The 20,211-nt window shown below is 45.3% G+C and overlaps 1 protein-coding gene across 1 annotated transcript in view; it reads right to left on the reverse strand.

Annotated features, from left to right (window-relative positions):
- Positions 1 to 2,297: 2,297 nt before the first annotated feature.
- The window catches only part of dcc (DCC netrin 1 receptor), a 388,720-nt gene continuing 370,806 nt past the window's right edge, over positions 2,298 to 20,211 (reverse strand). Inside the window, exon 29 of the mRNA XM_076757427.1 lies at positions 2,298 to 2,376. Coding sequence (XP_076613542.1) covers positions 2,353 to 2,376 — 24 coding nt within the window. The 3' untranslated portion in view covers positions 2,298 to 2,352. The remainder of the gene's footprint in view (positions 2,377 to 20,211) is intronic.

Consider the following 20,211-nt stretch of genomic DNA (forward strand, 5'->3'; position numbering starts at 1 on the left):
GAAAAGGACCATTAACGGAACAACATTGTCATCCCTTACATTGCAGGACTATCTGAAAAACTCAGAAGGATTTTCTGAAAACACCAAATCCCTGTTCACATCAAGTCCAGCAATACCTTGAGGCAGGGATTTGCCCACCCAAAGGACAAAACACCCAGACACAAGCAGATCAATGTAGTTTATGCAGTGCAATGTAGCAAGGAATGCACAGACTTGCACACTGGGGAAACAAAGCAACCGCTTCACAAGCGCATGCCCCAACACGGGAGAGCCAACACCTCAGGTCAAGACTCAGCACTCCACCTACATCTTAAAGGTCCCATATTATGAAAAACCCACTTTTTCTGGGATTTGGGGTGTTATTTTGTGTCTCTGGTGCTACCACACGCATACAAAGTGTGAAATAATACCATCCGTGCTTTTTTGAGTGAGATACGGATTTGTGAAAGCACCCTTCCAAACGAGCCTTTCGAGTTCGGGGGGTACTGTTACATAACAAGCCCACACATTTGCATGCTCCCATCCACCAGCCACCACCCCCTACTCCTCTCTCTGGTGTTTCTCCACCCACCAGATACGCTACCTTGTCACAGATGTCTCCATCGAAAGCACCGTGTTAGGAATCATGTCGAGCCGCCACACCCAGTGTTCTGTTGGTGGTTGTAAATACGAGCACAAATCGCTCCATCGGCTCCCAGCCGCAGATGTCAGAAGAGCGGCGTGAATTGAATTTTTGAAGGCAACATCCCCGTACAGTTGGCAAAAACCTGCTGGTGTGTGCTAACCACTTCGAGGCTGACTGTTTCTCCAACCTCGGTCAGTACGAGGCAGGATTAGCTGGGAGACTTTCTCTAAAGGAGGGCTCACTTCCAGCTTTGCCTGGAATACGTGCAGACGAGGAACATGTAAGTATACAAATAATTAGCTGTATGTTTCTTTTGGAGATTAGTGCAAACTCTTGCATGTTGTAGCGTGTGGGTTTTGCCATTGAGATCAGCCATCACAGGCTAGCTCGCTGCTACTGTAGGTTTTGGTTCATCACATCATGTTTCTGATCTTGCAAATGATTTAATACATGTTCAAGGGAGATGCCAGCATTCACAAATATTAAGCTGTGTTCATTTTGCAGTTTTACACGAATTAACCAAGAAGTGCTTTGCCACATAGCACAAGCTAACGCTAACCGGTAGCTCCTGGTTAGCAATCAGCATGGCCTCCATATGCAAACCCAGCGACCCGATCGGTCAAGCGATACATACACAGACGCTCCGCAGGGTCTAAGCTTCGGGAATTTGAGAAAATAATGCATTTGGAAACATTTTCTAAACTGGAGTATGTTAGAAAAGCCCAGGGCAAACGAGTGTATGGTTGAGACTGCTGCATCACAGCACAATTTACACTCCAAGCGTTTTTTCTCTTGGAGTTTATTTATGAGTGATCCTTTTTACGCTGTATGCAACTGTTGGTATAGCTATACATGTAAGATAAGGTTGATGTCACGTCTCTTTTTATATAGGACAGTGCATCATTACAGTTACTTGCTGTTGATCAAGTGTAGCAGTGAGCTGTTGCAGCCTTTAGTGCTTGAATTTACACTGTAACAGTGCTGTCATGTTTTACTCTCATATATATCATATAACAATATACTGTTGTTACAGCTGTCCAGGCTACTGTGCCCTGCAAGGACTACTGTTGTTATGCACTGCATTACAACGACAATGCTGATAGAGGACAAGCCACCACATCATCAGGGGATCCTCTTTTCAAACTGAGCTTTCCAAAGTCCAGGAAGGGAGAGTGCAGAGCCAAACCAGTGAAGACTGAGGCCACATTTGTAAGTGTTAACTTCTTTTTTTTTTCACTCAAAAATAAACATTTATATTGTACATGACACATAGTACCACAACTCGGTACTTTCAACACAATAAAACCAAAAAAAAAAAAAAATACACACTTAAATACCTGAGAAACTACAAAATTCAAAGTGCAAAATGTCACTTTATTTGCAGTTGTTGAATGATCTAATAAATGATACTAATGATTCCCTTTTTCCTGTGTGTCTATGTATTGCTCAGGTTATATTGATGATTTGATGGACATGATCATGGAGAAGATCGTTGTTGACCCATCATCGTACAGAGCTGAGATTCTGAAGATAAACATCCCGCTGGACGTGTCTTCACAATATGAGCATCCAGACAAGGAGGAGGTCATCGCCAGCTATGAGTCAAGATTCAATCGTGGGGGGTGGCGTATCTTCCCTAGGTGTCAGGAAATTCCCAACGTATCTGCATGATGGGATGACTACACAAATCTTCTGCCCAAGGAAGCTCCAGCACCAGCTCACAAAACTCATAGGCTAGATACCTGTAACAACTGAGAAAATTGAACATTATGTTAGTCAACAGGGTCTATAATGTCAACATCTGTATTCACATTTTTCTAATATGGATTCAGAATCCTTCACTTGTACTGTATTTCCATATGTTGCAGCACAGACACTGGGGGGGCGTGCACACAGCCACATTTGGGCGCCTCGCAAAAACCCTCCATGCTACACTGCGACAAGGGAGGGAGGGGGGTGGGGGGCCATGAAAGCGTTGAGTTGGACGGGGTGTGCGTGTTATATGTGTCTTTGTGCGTATGTTTAAGCCTGTGTACTTCATCTCCACTCAGTCCCAACCCATTGTCTCTGCTGTCCAATAACTGACGAAGACTCAGCCGTAGCCGTGGAGACGACCTCGGAGAGTTCTGATCCAGAAACAAAGTTCATAGGAGTGTGTGTGTGTGTGTGGGTGTGTGTGTGTGTGTGTGTGTGTGTGTGTGTGTGGGGGGGGGGGGGGGGGGGGGGGGGGTAGGGCCGGTGCATCTTGTCTGCATAACATCCAGGAGAGTGGAGAGATACCGGCCTTGGGAAGGCCAGCTATCTTGGGGAGCCAATGAAGACAACAATTGTTTTGGGTCAGGCCGACACTGCAATTTTCCATCTGCCTTTGAGTCTCTCTGAGTCTCCGGGTGGCTTTGTTCAAATATATCCAAATTCGGTGGCCAATTTCAGCCGAGCCGAGCTGACAACTTCTCCAAGTTGGCATCCATCCTGCGAAGGAGTTTGGGAATCGCATCCAGCCTGTGATTTTGATCAAGAATCTCCTCCTGCTTGCGACCAAGCTCACATATCGCTTGAGTCTGAGTGTTTACAGCCCTGCACATTCCCTCAGTCATGACGGGCAGCTTCTCGATTGCCAAAAGTGCTGCCAACATCTTCTGAACTTTTCGATAGATCAGGAAGTTGCTAACTCCAAACAGCAGAAAGCCTGTTATCGTAATTCCAATTATGTAGATGTCTTCAACATCCTCAACGGAAATCCTCCGTCTGGGCTTTTCCTCGCTTCCCTGCCCTGTTTGGGCAGGGACAGTCTGTCCGTCCATCCCTGCTGTTTGGCCCATTGGCCACGCGTCCCTTCTCTTCACACTCTCCCTTGCTTGGCCCAGCCCGGCCCATTTGGTCAAGGACGGTCCGTCCGTCCTCAACGTCCGTCTGAATGCAGCCCAAAGCATCCGACCAGAATGTAACCTGCCTCAGCTCTAACTACTAATGGTAAAAGACTGGCAGATACAGATATTTATTTCATCAGTGCATTAATTACCATGTGGAGCAGTAGTCAGAAGTTTAGGTCGCTACAGGAGAAAGGGTGTAATAGCAAATGCATTGAGTGACCGAGTAAAGACCCTCACACACATCAAAGGTAAGTTTTTAAGTGTGTTGTATTTTATTAAATGAAAAAAAATGAAGTTGTAGAAAAATAAAAATAAAAAAACAATTTTAGCTTTTCAGCTCTTCAGACACGAGATATCAACCACAGTCCTCAATAAATCAGTCCCTGTATAAATTCCAGTCTCTGTCTTTTGGGTTGGCTCGCCACAACCACTGAGGTCCCGTTCTACCTTTACAAACACAGGAAGAATCCCCAGTAGAAGAAGATGTCTTGCAGATCAACACAGGAATCCATACAAGGGAAAGGAAAAGAAAGACCCGGCCTATAAAGGCCAAAAACAGGGTTACTGTATCGTTCACATAAATAAAATATACCTTTAAATTTAAATAAATACATATAAACACACATTTTTATACACATACTTTGTAACACAGCTTCTTAATTATTTTAACCACTTTTTACTGGAAATTCAATGAACTGAACACATTTCTCAGTACTAACATGAGGCAAAACGGCTGAACATTTCTTTCCCTCTTTTATCTTTTTTTTTTTTTTTTCCCGCAGAATGAGGGTAGATGTAAACAAAACACCGTAATATAAAACATAACATTTTTTATTTTTTTAACCACTACATTCATGAAAATAATGCCTCACTGATCCATATTAACATTAGCAGAACAGCACAATTCACTCCATTTATCAGACTAACTTCAGTAAAAGTTACTCACCAGAGACTCACGGTTCATATACACACACACACTCCGGGCACAGGGCAGAATACACGGCTCTCATCAGTCCAGGATCCCGCTTTTTAAGAGACAGGGACATGGGAGTTCAGTAACGTGTAACCTTATGTGATGCGATGTAATGTTTATCAGTTATCATACACATAATATTGGTGACGTCATTACGTGAAGCGGAGGCTTCTGGGAATTTATGAGTTATGAGTTCGTGAAGATGCTAGGTTAGAAGCACGTGTCTGTAAGTGTGTGCTTGACTTTCTAATAAAGAACCTCAACGGGATATTCAGCCTGGCATTTTCATGACATGGTGTCAGAAGTGGCCCGGTGACTGTGTGATCGACCGCGAGGAGAAGGATTACATTGAAGCAACGAAATGGCAAAGTTTCGCGCGCCGGAGTCGTTTGACTTCACCCAACCGTCAACATGGCCGGTATGGAGACAACGCTTCTCTCGCTACCGAATAGCTACAAAGCTCGACAAGGAGGACGGCGAAATTCAAGTAAACGCACTGCTCTACGCCATGGGTAAGGAATCGGAGCCCATATTCAGCACCTTCACTTTTCCTGAGGATGTAGAGGATTATTACGGGGAAACCATGAAAAAGTTTGATGAACACTTTGTCCCCAAGCGGAATGTTATCCACGAGCGTGCGTGCTTCCACAGGCACTCGCAACAGAAAGGGGAGAGTGTGGAGGCGTTTGTGAGACATTTGTATGAACTGGGGGAGTACTGCGATTTCGGTGCGACGAAAGATGAACAGATACGGGACCGTATTGTCATCGGATTAGTGGACATGGAGGTGTCTCAGAAATTGCAGCTCGAGCCGGATTGACTCTGGAAAAAGCCATCAACATGGCGCGACAGTCGGAGCTCATCAAGGCTCAAAGCCTCACCGCCCGATCCCCAGAGAGTGAAGTAAGTGCAATCATACAAAAGCCTAAACAGTTTAAACAAACTGAGAGAAAACAAAGTAATGCTAAAGCTAAAAGTGGCCAACTGAAACAGGGAAACGGATGTTCGAGATGTGGCAGAGTGCACGAGTTCGGAGCATGTCCAGCAAACGGCAAGCAGTGCCGTAAATGCAGTAAAAGGGGACACTTTGAAGCGATGTGCAAATCAAAAGCAGTCAGAGCAGTGGCAGCAGCTAACAGTAACAGTGACAGTGATGAGGGCAGCTCTTGGTTCTTAGGAGCCATTACTGAGAACACCGAAGTCGACGAAGACAAGTGGCTTACGGATCTGCAAATTAAAGGGACCACTGTGCAATTTAGGATAGACTCAGGCGCAGATATCACAGTGATTTCAGAGCAGACATTCCTCAGCCTGCCCCAGCGCCCAGTTTTGAAAGAAACAAATGCTGTTTTCACTAGCCCTGGTGGAAAGCTCGACTGCAAAGGCAAATTCTTAGCAGAGACTGAGAAACGTGGTGTGAATCACCAATTTTGGATTTATGTGATGAGGGGCCCATTCACTACCAACCTGCTGGGTAGGAGAATAGCTATAGAAATGGGGCTCATTCGCAGAGTGGATGGAATTGAAACTTTTGGTGATGTTTTTGGAGACATGGGACTTTTGAAATGTGAACCTGTGAAAATTGAGCTCCAGCCCGATGCCACTCCTTACAGTGTCGCCACACCGCGCTGCATCCCCTTCCCGATCCTGCCTCAAGTGGAAGAGGAGTTGAAGCGCATGCAATCCTTGGGCATCATAGAGGAGGTGCATGAAGCCACTGACTGGTGTGCCCCCATGGTGCCAGTGATCAAAAAGAACAAAAAGCCCAGAATCTGTGTGGACTTAAAAAAACTAAACAAGGCAGTGAAGCGTGAGCGATTTATCCTGCCCACACTGGAAGACATAGGGCCAAAGCTCTCAGGCGCTACTGTGTTTTCCACTGTCGACGCTTCCAGTGGATTTTGGCAAATACCACTCGATGCCAACAGCAGGAGGCTCACGACGTTCATCACGCCGGTGGGTCGCTTCTGCTACCGGAGGCTGCCGTTTGGCATAACGTCGGCCCCGGAAATTTTCCAGCAGAAGATGAGTGCTCTCCTGAGAGACCATGAGGGCACCGTGGTGGTCATGGATGACATCCTGATATTCGGCAAGGACAGAGAGGACCACGACAAGAATCTTCGCAAAGTGCTGGAGACCATCAGAGCGTCTGGCCTGAAGCTCAACCGGAGTAAGTGCCAATTTGCAAAATCTGAGATCCTGTACTTCGGTCATGTGATAGGGAAAGAGGGCATCGGACCGGACACGAGCAAAGTCAGAGCAATAACAGAGCTACCGAGTCCCACCAACCTGACAGAGTTATGCCAGACCATCGGAATGATCAACTACTTGGGGAAATTCTTCCCTGACCTCTCATCTGTCATGCACCCCATCAACAGCCTGCTGAAAAAGGACACGGCATGGGTTTGGGGAGAGGCACAGGAGCAAGCGTTCAAGGAGGTGAAGCAAATGCTGACCTCAGCGCCAGTGCTGGCGTACTACAACGCCACCAGACCAACCGTGGTGAGTGCTGATGCCAGCAGTTTCGGTCTGGGGGCTGCGTTGCTACAAGAGCAGGGAGACGGCCTCAGACCAGTGGCATTCTGTTCCAGGACATTGACGGAAGCGGAGCGACGGTATTCTCAGATCGAGAAAGAGTGCCTCGCCAGCGTGTGGGCATGTGAGCAGTTTACCAGGTATCTGCAGGGCATGGAGAAGTTCGGTTTGCAAACTGATCACAAGCCGCTTGTCCCTCTCATAAACTCATACGACCTCGACAAGGCACCTGTGAGATGTCAGCGACTGCTGATGCATCTTATGAAGTTCAATGCAGAAGCCGTGCACGTCCCAGGAAAGCAACTCGTCGTGGCAGACACGCTGTCACGCAATCCTCTGCCAGACAGAGACGCATCTGGCACAGAGCACGAAGTAAAGGCCTACGTACAAGCCGTGATCGGAACAAGACCGATAACAGGAGACAGACTGGATGTGATAAGGGTAGCCACAGGCCAGGACTCTGATCTACAGACTGTCATCCACTACACCAGAGCCGGCTGGCCAGGTGAGAAAGCACACATTCCACACACACTACACAAGTTTCATGCTGCCAGGGCACACTTGTCAGTAGCAGAAGGACTTCTCTTGTACGATGACAGAATAGTCATTCCTCGCTCAATGCAAGCTGACACACTGTCCCAGCTACACACAGGGCATCAGGGGCTCACTAAGTGTCGCAGAAGGGCCAGCATGTCTGTGTGGTGGCCAGGGATCGGCAGTGCCATCACTGAAATGGTGAAAACCTGTGGATTTTGCCTAAAGAACAAGCCTACGCAGAGGCGTGAGCCACTGATGACCACGCCCCTGCCAGGTGGTCCATGGCAAAGAATTGCCGCTGACCTCTGTGAACAAGACGGCAAACAGTACCTCATGGTTGTGGACTATTACTCCCGTGACATTGAAATTGCACAGCTGACTAACACCACCAGCCAGCAAGTGATTGCTCGCCTGAAAAGCATGTTCGTCAGGTGGGGCATCCCTCTGGAGCTGGTATCAGATAATGGTACCCAGTTCACTTCAGCTGACTTTAAAGCATTCAGTGAACAGTACAACTTCAAACACACAACATCCAGTCCCCATTATCCACAAGCCAATGGGGCAGCAGAGTGGAGCGTTGCCACAGCAAAGCGTATCCTGCGGCAGCCAGACCCTCACCTAGCCCTTATGAGCTACAGGGCTACTCCAATCACTGCAACAGGTCAGAGTCCAGCTCAACTCGCCATCGGACGACAGATCAGGACGACCGTTCCCGTCCTACCTGCACAGCTGGCTCCGAGTCCTGTTGACTACAACGCAGTGAAGAGCAAAGACCAACAAGCCAAAAGTGGCTATCGTTTCTTCTACAACAGACAGCACTCGTCACGGCCCTTACCTATACTACAGTCAGGTCAACAGGTCAGCATCAAGTTGGACGGAGAAAAAGGCTGGAAGACTCCAGCAAAAGTCATCGCGCAGGCACCTGAGCCCAGGTCCTACTACGTCCAAACCGACCAAGGGACACTCACCCGTCGGAACCGGAGACACATCCAGGAAGTGCCGGGGTCATCAGAACAGGTCACTGCACCAGAGACTAGTGACCAGAGCCATGCCAGTTCCTGTGACCCGGGCTCCCCTCCCCTTCCTGCCATGGGGCCTGTCACTCCTGGTCCCACGGTGGTTCAAAGCCCACCTCCTCCCACCCCCAAAAGATCATCTGGGAGAGTTACTAACCCTCCTGTCTGGTTCAAGGACTATGTGCCTAAATAGAACTGAAGGTGGTCAACGGGAAAAAAAAAAAAAAAAAAATGTGACAAGAATGTAAAATGATCTGAAATGTTGCATTTTATGTTGCATTATGTTGATGCATAACATGTAATAATACTCGAGTTAAAGTTAATGAGTTAAACATTGAGTTCATTTGTTTAATGGTACCTAAAGGAAGCAAGTAAGAATTACAGTAACAATTATATGAGATAATAACCGCCAGTCATGTTCTGCTTTATTACAGGTTTATTTGAAAGTAACCTTGGCTGTGAATTTTTAGTTATAAACAAGGGATTGATATTGTGGCAATGATTTACTTAACTAAGGGGGGAGATGTGATGCGATGTAATGTTTATCAGTTATCATACGCATAATATTGGTGACGTCATTACGTGAAGCGGAGGCTTCTGGGAATTTATGAGTTATGAGTTCGTGAAGATGCTAGGTTAGAAGCATGTGTCTGTAAGTGTGTGCTTGACTTTCTAATAAAGAACCTCAACGGGATATTCAGCCTGGCATTTTCATGACACCTTATAATTTAGCAATGGATGTGGCTAATGACTGGAGCTAGCGCTGGAGCTAGCGCAGAATTAGCGCCGAATGCTAATTAACACAACTCACGTTCTTCTCCGCTTCTGTTGCAAACACACGATCCGCTCATCTACCCGTGGCAGAAAGGAAAAGCTCCGCTCTCTGCTCTGACAATAAAAGTGACTTACAATATCTGGCTCTATCGGACAAAAAAATCAGCATAGTCTACCGCGGGAGGCTAGCACACCGCTGCTTCGGAGACGGTCCGGCAGAGAAAGAGAAAAAAACGGGAACACCCAGGCACATACGCCCTGGTGGCGTCTGATTGGTTACGCTATCACGCGAACTCCTCATGTCACCCGAATCTTTTACACTTTGAGTACGGCACTTTTGCCACACTTGAAATGAAATAAAAAGCAGATAAATGAACTTGTGTGTGTTGATATTTTTAATCTAATTATTAACATATTTATGATTTTTAACCATAAATCCTATTTATTAATTTTATGCAAGATTGTTTTTTTTATCTGTCACATGGGAAAAGAAAATATTCATTCATTCATTCATCTTCTTTACCCGCGCATCCCATTTCGGGGTTGCGGGGGGCTGGAGCCTATCCCAGCTAGCAATGGGCGAGAGGCAGGGTACACCCTGAACCGGTCGCCAGCCGATTGCAGGGCTACATACACACACACACAGACAGACAACTCACACACTCACACTCACACCTACGGACAATTTAGAGACCAATTAACCTAACGAGCATGTTTTTGGTCAGTGGGAGGAAGCCGGAGTGCCCGGAGAGAACCCACGCATGCACGGGAAGAACATGCAAACTTCACACAGACCCAGGGTTCGAACCAGCAACCTTCTCGCTGTGAGGCACGCGCACTACCTGCTGCGCCACCGTGCCGCCCATAGAAAATATGAATTTATTAATTTATTGGTTTAATGGACTGCTTGAACCGGACTGTTAATAAGGCCTGGTAACCTGGGTTACAAGAAGACTTTAGAATGCTTCTTTATTGATCCCAATTTGTGAAATTATTTTATTGCAGTAGCAATTAAACAGACAAACATAGAATGCATACAACAATTGTTTGAAAAAGTAAGAAAAAAGTAACAAAAATATAAACAGGAATAACAGTTTGTTAAAAATAAAAATATACCTAAGTATAACTAAATATATAGTTATATAATATGCATTATAATGCACAAATGTTTAAGTTACTATTGTACAGTGTGATGGCTCGTGACAGGAATGATTTCCCGAAGTGGTCCTTGTGACTGCGAAACTGGGGCAGTCTACTGGAGAAGGAGCTCCGCTGTCTGTCCATGAGGTGTCGAAGAGGATGTTCAGGGTTATCCATGATGAATAACAGTCTGTCTAGTGTCCTCCTCACTACCACCTCCTCAGAAATGTCTAGTTTGCAGCCAATAATGGAGCCACTCTTCCTGATCAGTTTGTTCAGTCTGTTGGTGTTGCTGGCTCTGATGCTGCTCCCCCAGCACACTGCAACAAAGAAGAGTACACTGGCAACAACAGATTAATAGAAGATCTCCAATATCTTGCTGCACACATTGCAAGATCTGAGCTTCCTCAGGAAATAGAGTCTGCTCATCCCCTTCTTGTAAACAGTGTTGATGTTGGTTTTCCAGTTCAGTCTGTTGTCGAGGTGCACTCCGAGATATTTGTAATCCTCCACCACTGTGACATTCTCCCTCAGAATACACAGTGATTGTGTGGTCTACCACACAGTCAAGATGGCGCCGCGGACGGCTGCCTCGGTGTGTTGGTGCACGTTGTTTTGTTTTATTTAAATTGTTATTTTTTATGCTCTTATTTTAGTAGATGTGTCATATTTTAGTAGATGTGTCATGCACCAATTTCACCAGAAAAAATTCCTCGTATGTGTAAAAGCATTCTTGGCAATAAAGCTTTTTCTGATTTCTGATTTCTGATTTCTGGTCGTCCTTCCTGTTCCTTCTAAAATCAGTTACCATCTCCTTGGTCTTGGCCATGTTAAGCAGCACATGATTTCTACCAGACCATTCCACAAAATCGTCCACTACTGCTCTGTATTCCTCCTGTCGTCCATCCTTTATACACCCTAACTTAAACTTCTGTAGGTGGAACGATGAAGAATTACTCTGAGGTCTAAGGTGTACAAGGTGAAGGTAAAAGGAGACAAAACAGTCGCCTGTGGCGCTCCTGTACTACTTTCTATGGTCTGAGACAGAATGTTGCCCAGTCGGACAAACTCTGGTCTGTCTGTCAGGTAGTCAGTAATCCAGGAGGTTGTGGGCGCGTCGACTCCCATTACTCACAGCTTCTCTCCCAGGAGCAGCGGCTGAATGGTATTAAATGCACTGGAGAAATCAAAGAAAGTGATCTTCACAGTGCTGCCACTACAATCCAGGTGGGAGTGAGCATGCTGCAGCAGGTGTTTGATGGTGTCATCCACACCCAGATGGTGCTGGTAGGCAAACTGTACAGGGTCCAGTGATGATTTCACCTGTGGTCCGACGTGGGCCAGGACCAGCCTCTCCAGCACCTTCATCATGAGCGATGTATGGGCAACGGGTCGGTCGTCCCTGGGGCCAGATGGAGATTTCTTGTTTGGAACAGGACGTCTTCCACAGCACCAGGACTCTGCAGGCTCAGGATGAAGAGGTGACCCTGGATCACGCAAAGCTGGCTGGCACAAGTCCTCAGGACTCTGGAACTAATGCCGTCAGGGCCAGCAGCCTTGCTCAGGTGTAGCATCTCCAGCTGTCTCCTTACCTGGCTCGTAGTCAGGCAGGGGATGGTGCTGGTGGAAGGGGTGCTGTGGGGGAAGGTGGGGTGTGTGGAAGTTGAGTCCATGGGAGGAATCACCAGGGAGGGTTGAGGGTTGGAGGGAGAAAACTTGGGCAGAGGGGGGTTGTGGATAGTGGGGAGGTGTGAGGGGGCAGGGGAATTTAGGGCCACTCCTGGCTGAAAGACAGCACAGAGGCACTGATCATGGCCACACAAGAGCAAGCCTTGAACACAAAGTCAATAGAGGCTGGGATCTACCACAGCAGACAAGACCCCAAGTGCAGGCTGTGCAAAGATGCCCCTGAGACAATCCAACACATCACAGCGGGGTGTAAGATGCTGGCAGGGAAGGCATACATGGAGCGTCATAACCAGGTGGCTAGCATCGTACACAGGAACATCTGTACCGAGTATGGGCTGGAGGTCCCAGGATCAAGGTGGAAGACGCCTCCAAAGGTGATCCAGAACAACTGGGCCAAGATCCTGTGGGACTTCCAGTTCCAGACAGACAAACTGGTGATGGTGAACCAACCAGACATAGTAGTGGTAGACAAAGAACAGAAGACACTCACAGTGGTGGATGTAGCCATCCCAAGTGCCAGTAACATCAGGAAGAAAGAGCAAGAGAAGCTGGAGAAATACCAGGGTCTCAAGGAGGAGTTGGAGAAGATGTGGGGCATAAAGGCAAAAGGTCCCAGTAGTGATCAGGGCGCTCGGAGTGGCTCCAGCAGATACCAGGAAGAACATCTGAGGTCTCTGTCCTGAAGAGCGCACTCCTGGGAACAGCCAAGATCCTGAACAGAACCCTCAATCTCCCAGGCCTCTGGTAGAGGACCCGAGCTTGAAGGAGGAACAATACTGCCCCAGGCGGGGCGAGAAAGGGATTTTATATATATATATATACGTGTGTGTGTGTGTATATTGTCTCGTATCTTGATGACGACATTATATCTTTAAATTTCCCAGCCCTTTTCATTAGCTTTTATTTCTTAGAGTGCCATTACTTAACAGCTTAATTTAGCTACCAAGGTGTTGAGATGAATTATAGTCTTACCAGTAATGTGTGTGAATGCATCGGACATAATTACAAAGACAAATCCACACAAAATGAGAACCCTTTCCCATTCTTCTATTTCTAGACTAGATTTCTTTATATCTATATGTGTTTATATCTATATGCTGTAAAATTGTTTAAAAAATGATGGTGGACAGTCAATCTTTCCCTGCTCTCAGTTTCATTCATTGTGCGAGTGTTTAATTGTAAGATGAGGAAGGAGAGAACGGCATCAGTAGACTGTCCAGTGATAGTGTTCTGTTGATGGCCATCAGCTGGATTCATTTAGATTTAATATTTTTGTTTATTTGTTCGTTTAAGCGTACTCTCTGAAATAAAATTAAACATGCATCTGTGTTCACTGTGATTTTCCAACATAAACTTTCCAAATACAGTGCAATGTTAGTGTGCACAGATTATTTAAAAACAAATCTTTTCATCATCCCTTATCATTAGGATGTTAGAGACCTCGTGCTATGCCATTCAGCCAACTCCTGCACGTTTAGTGGTTTCTGTAACTAGATCCCTCATAACCACAGTTTAATGAAAAATCTATGTGAAACACTGGCTCTGTCTGTGATCTCTGTGCATTTTAGTGAAATGGATTACTGCTATGGCAGTTCAACGACAAAGAGCAGGAGCTAGAGTGCAGCAGCCTTTCATGAGCCTCGGCGCTGTGGAGCAGGCAGATCAGGTGGTGGACCTAAGAGGAAATTGGCTGGCTAATAATAGTTTGTCTGTGAATTAGGGAGCAATGCATCATACTTTTATTGTTGTCAGTGGGGTACCATAGATCAGGGATGGGCAAAACAGCCCACAAATGGTTGGTAGATGTGATAAATTTACAAGAAAAAATGTTAGTCTATTTGACGGGGCTAGTGTGACTGCAGGTTTTCATTCCCACCAATTAAGAGCAGACCTGATATGACCAATCCACTGTGATTGTAAAGTCTGGTTTTCTCCTGCTTGGTTCCAATGAAAACCTGCACTCACACTAGACCCATGGAATAGACACAAACACTCTTTTCATGTGAATTTATTTTTGACAGAGTGTACAACATCTACTTTGCACTAGAATTTACTAGATGGGGTTTTAGTTATACCTTCTACGTAAATGTATACATCTACTGTCCAGTGTGACACCTAATTTTGTGCAATCTACATGGGGCCAACAGCTGGGCCTTTCCTAACTCCCAGTGTAAACCTGCTTGGAATTCATTGGATTAAATTGAAATGGGCCCATTATAGAACTTGTTGACAAACCCACTTGCAACCCATATTTCAGCCTGTGTTTTTCCCATGTAGTATCCACATAAAACTTAAAATCTGGAACCAAGATGGGTCCTGCATATGTTGCCCAGTTGGGGCCCACTTAACACCTAGTCTAACCCTGCATGAAACCCACATGGGCACTTGGTATGGGGCCACCATGGAACCCGCAGACAATACCATATGATACCCATTGGACAATCCCATATGGGGCCTGTTTTTCAGCCCACTTATTAGCCACATGGGCGCCACATAAAAATGTTGACTGGGAATTAGCCAGAGTAATTAAAAAAACACCTTTGTGGGTGTTGTGGGCCGTTAAGTTTTTATTTCTTCTAATTTCTATTTGTTTAATATGCAAGATGGTGCTGTATTAGGTAGCTGGATGTTAAAGTAGCTCCGTCATATTCTGGTAGCTGTGCCTACAGTTTTTTGTGAGTCCACATGCGCCATTGTGATCACTATTTCCACCCACTCCACTGTAGCGGAGCTGCAAACATGGCAGTCAAACATGTTTGTAGTCATTACTGGGGACTTTAATCACAACACTTTGAACTAAACTGCCAACATTCCACCAATTTATTAACTGCCCCACCAGAGACAACACCACACTGGACCTTCTGTATGCTTGTGCAAAGGATGCATATAGTGTGTAGGGGAATCAAGCCACTAAACCCATGGGTCTAATGTTTGCACTCGTTAATATGAAAAGGGGCACCAACCTTCCTCAGCTCAGAAGGATTTTATTTATTCTTTTCTTTAAATGCTGATTTAATAATAATTAATGAATTAACAGATCAATCTCATCATCTGAAATGTAAATTCTTGATACAGTGAATGTCTGTTTCCAGCTCAAAAGGACACCGTCTGAAAATGACTTAAGTGAGAAGTATTGTTTATTTGACACAATAATGAGAATAGATATGAATAATGAATAATACGACAAATAATATGGGTTATATGATGAAACACAAACAAATAGATAAAGAAGCAACAGTAAAATAATAAAAGGAATGAGTTTGGCAATAGTGAGAAGTAGCTTTAAGGAAAAATGAGGATGCGAATGTCGTGTTTATTTCTTGAATGAATGACTAAGCGAGTCTAATGAAAATTGAGATTATTATTATTGCCTACGACACTGACAACTCTTTGTTCAAAGCAGCGTGGAATATGCCTACTTTTGTGCCAGCAGCACTCCAATGGTGGTCGGTCCCGAACTGAAATGGAGGGGCCCAGGCTGTCGTTCATGGCTCCGATATGCGCTGCGGTCCAATGGGCAAACCAGTCGAACTGCTCTTGAGAGCCGATATTGGACAGGGATGTTTGGGAGCTGGAAGGCCTCCGGTGTCGGCAACAGATGAGGAGTGGCTCTTTCAGCTGCTATTTGACCTAGACAGATGGATTAAGGCAAGCTGCAAGAGTTCGGTCCAAAGAGATTGACAGGTGTATGGCAAAAACGTTTTGATTAAAAATAAAGTTGAAACACTTCCGATGGACTGGCAAAAGTATCTCTAAAAATCCTCTTACGTGATTCGGCTTTAATGGTTAAAGTAAAGAAGAGTTCGGCTTTAACTCTGAAAAAGTTATGCGGTTTAATGCGGCGAGGAAAAGTATAGACAAAAAATCAAAATAACACGCCAAGGCGAGCAAAAGACAAATGACAAGTTACAAAAACTAAACAAAAACTAAAATGCCGAAGTAAAGACTGGTCTCGAGCAAAGAAGTGAGACGAGAGACAGACAAAGAAGACGTCCAATAGGACGTGTAACGAAGACAAAAGAGAAGTGGAAGAAGTACAAAGAAAAAGTGAAGTGAAGAAATAAACGATTGATGCACGTTGCAGGGCGTATAATTTCGGCACCCCGGGGCGTGTCTTGTGACAAACAGACATTCGTGCATGTAGAATGATTAACAGGTGAACGCTGTGATTTCATCTTATAGAGACAAAACATTAACTAATGATTGTGTGCGATAGACTTATCTGCTTCTCACTATGGTCAATCACATATATTTTAAATGATCAATTTTTCAATGACATTTCAACATCGTTCACAACATGCATCAGACACCTTTTGATGAATAATGACAACATTCTTCAATATTCATACTAACATATATGATAACTTATAGCATAACTAACTAATAGAACAAAGAATCAAGGAAAGGCAGATTATATTTGGTGAATTATGTTACGTTCAGACAGGAAGAGCCTGGGCCCAGTTGCAGAGTCATAACAAAAGGCGTTTATTGGTGAACAGAAAATCAAAAAACACCACTGCGGGAAAAGTAGCAAAATAACGGGAAAACACAAAAACACCACAAGGGCGATAACTCACTCAGGAGGCAGAAAAACAGAAAGTGTCCAGGAGCAAACTCACTAGAAACTGTACCAAAAAATTATCAAAACTCAAAGGGCCTGGTTTACTAAAGCTTTGCGTGCGTAAAAACGTGCGCAAAAGCGACAGCACACGCAAAGAGATGATGATGCTGATCTACCAACCGGGCGCACCGAGGATTGTGTCTGTCAATCGGGCAAAATAACACGCGCTACTCGTTTTGCGCTTCTGCCTTCATGAATATGCAATATACGCGTGCCAGCCAGAACGCGCAAAAATATTGGGAGTAGATGCAAATAGAATCATTTTGCACATACAATGTGATTTACCAAACCTGAAACTAATTGCGCTGATTATTTTTGCGTCCATATTTAGCATGTTTGAACATCATGTCTTAGGCTACCTGGCACAGCCGTGCGCACAGATGGCTGCGGTCATTGTTGCGAGGAGGCGGCGTAGGCAGGATAGGCAACGGAGAGAACGCATCTTTTCTGATCGTGTCACTCTTTTTGGAATGCCCGAAGAAAAAATAATAGAGACATATCGGTTATCCGGCGATGCCATTTTGGAGCTTCTCCGTGAAGTAGGAGCTGATTTGGATCCAGTCACAAGGAGGAGTCCCCATGGCATTAACCTTCTCACAGACTGCCCCCCATATTGCGTTCCTCCTTGTGACGGTCAAATTCCTTTGCTGTAACTCAGCAATGTGCTTGTTTGACTCCTGTACCAGCAGGGGACAAAAAAGAACTGAGGAGTGTTCAGCACAAGCTGAGGCAGAGAAGAGATGCCTACAGGAGGAATTCTGGAGGCCAAACTCCAGCAGGACAGAGTGAAGGATGTGTAGACAGGAATGAAGGCAATCACGGGGCTCAAAGCAGGAGACAGACCAGCAGCCTCGAGAGGGCCAGTGAGCTAAACCATTTTTTCAACAGGTTTAGCTTATAGCCAGGAGTGGCCTCACATTCCCCCTCCCCCTCACACCTCACCACTGTCCATGACGGCCTTCATAACCCACCTCTGCCCAAGCTTTCTCTTTCCAACACTCAACCTCCCTTGGACTCAACTTCCAACTCCCCTACTATCCCCCACAGCATCCCCTCCACTAGCACCATCCCCTGCCTGACTGAGTGCCAGGTAAGAAGACAGCTGGAGATGCTGCACCTGGGCAAGGCTGCTGGCCCTGCTGGCATTAGTTCCAGAGTCCTGAGGACTTGTGCCAGCCAACTGTCATGAAAAGTAGTACAGGAGCGCCACAGGGGACTGTTTTGTCTCCTTTTCTCTTCACCTTGTACATCCCAGACTTCCAGTACACCTTATAATTGTGCCACCTACAGAAGTTTTTGGACAACTCATCGGTGGTAGGGTGTATAAAGAATGGACGAGAGGAGGAATACAGAGCAGTGGTAGACGATTTTGTGGAATGGTCTGGTAGAAATCACGTGCTGCTTAATGTGGCCAAGACCAAGGAGATAGTAATTAATTACAGACGGAATAGGACAACCACGCAATCACTGTGTATTCTCGGGGAGAATGTCACAATGGTGGAGGATTACAAATACCTCGGAGTGCATCTCGACAACAGACTAAACTGGACAACCAACATCAATGCTGTCTACAAGACAGGGAAGAGCAGACTCTAATTCGTGAGGAGGCTCAGATCATTCAACGTGTACAGCAAGATGTTGGAAATCTTCTACCAGTCTGTGGTTGCCAGTGCACTCTTCTTCGCTGCAGTGTGCTGGGGGAGCAGCATCAGAGCCAGCGACACCAACAGACTGAACAAATTGATCAGGAAGGCCAGCTGCAAAGTAGACACTTTTGAGGAGGTGGTGGAGAGGAGGACACTGGACAGACTGTTATCCATCATGGATAACCATGAACATCCTCTTCACTACGTCAACAGAGAGCGGAGCTCCTTCTCCAATAGACTGCCCCAGCTTCACTCCCTCACGGACCACTTCAGGAAATCATTCCTGCCATGAAGCACCATCACCTCCTCTGCGAGGCTGTTGTGAAAAAAGTGCGACTTATAGTCCGGAAAATACAGTAAGCCTTTTTTCACAATAGACAAATAGCTCCACTAACATCCATCAACATCTTCTGTGGCAAAGGATACAACTGGCATTCATTCCCTGTACAAATGCAGGAGTAACAGGTGTTCATCGGGTCACCAACCCCAATCACGAGTGATGAAAACATGACACCCAGATGAACCCACTGATTTTCAGCTGTGATGATGAACTTCCAGATGTTGATCCATCAATATTGCCTGATTTCAGAGAGAATTATCAACTCATTACATTCTGTTGTCATTTCATCATCATCACCTACTATCATCTACTATTTTGACACAGGCCCCCACGGTGCTTTCTGTTGTTCCCTATTTTCTGGCACATTCACATTTAAAAAAACAACATATATATGCTTATTTTGGTGTCGAGGTGGTACAAAACTATTGCCTGAAAAAAGAACTTGAGTAGCTTCACAAGTAAAAGGGTAAATACCAGCACACTGGTTTTTCTTTCCCACTTCTTTTCTTTATGGGGATGTGACTGACACCATTTCAGCCACAGATGGAGGCAAAAAAGTGAACATGCATATGAAGCTCCAACTGATGGTTTATCAGGACAACTATTCTTTTACATGCTTAGGCCTGTAACTTATTTCTTGTACCATCCTGCAGTCACTGCTCTCATGGATGCTTACTAGGCTCATCAGCCTATCAGCTTGCTGCTGTCTTTTAAACATGATTCTCTCTCTGCCTTAGGTCTTTTATGCTACCGTTATCGCATGTTCATGCTGCTGTCATGTGATTTCAAATATGAAGAGTTTATATAATATTTTTGTTTAGTTCTCGTTCAGTTTCAATCTGATGTCCGGCTCCACATCCTTGGACAGTCTGCTTCAGCCAACCCAGTGATCGTTGCCATACAGTCTGTGGCTAATTCCATCCAAGCTGTCCATGAATGCCTTGTGCCCCCAGAAAATGCTTCAGCTCCTGCCGCATCATCAGTGTCCCTCACTGCTGCCTCGCCTCTGGGCAGCCCGCTTCATGTTCAGGAATGTATCACATCCAAGCTGCTCATCGCTCTCTGGCCTTCACACATCAGTCTCTCAGGTGGCAAACAGCAGTTTATTAAAGAAGATTCTATGGTAGGTTTAAAAAAAAAAAAAAAAAAAAACAAGAAAAAACAAGCCTCATCATTGCCTCAAGTGTGACAAAAAGATCACAACTGCAAAAACACAGATGCAGTCATATACAGATTGTCAGGTAGTGGGACTTTCACGGGAGAGTTCCTTGTAGTTTTCTGCATTGACTGTGCAATGATTCACTCTGTCCATCTAGAGTATTGACTGGTGAGTGGATTCATAGGAATGTCATGTAATTTCAGTCATAGCACATTTATGTCGCTGGTTATATTTTTAATTCATTTATTATTGTTGTTGATGGTAATTAATTCACATTCATCGA

This window comes from Chaetodon auriga, chromosome 19 (assembly GCF_051107435.1).
Source record: "Chaetodon auriga isolate fChaAug3 chromosome 19, fChaAug3.hap1, whole genome shotgun sequence".
Classification (NCBI taxonomy): Eukaryota; Metazoa; Chordata; class Actinopteri; order Chaetodontiformes; family Chaetodontidae; genus Chaetodon; species Chaetodon auriga.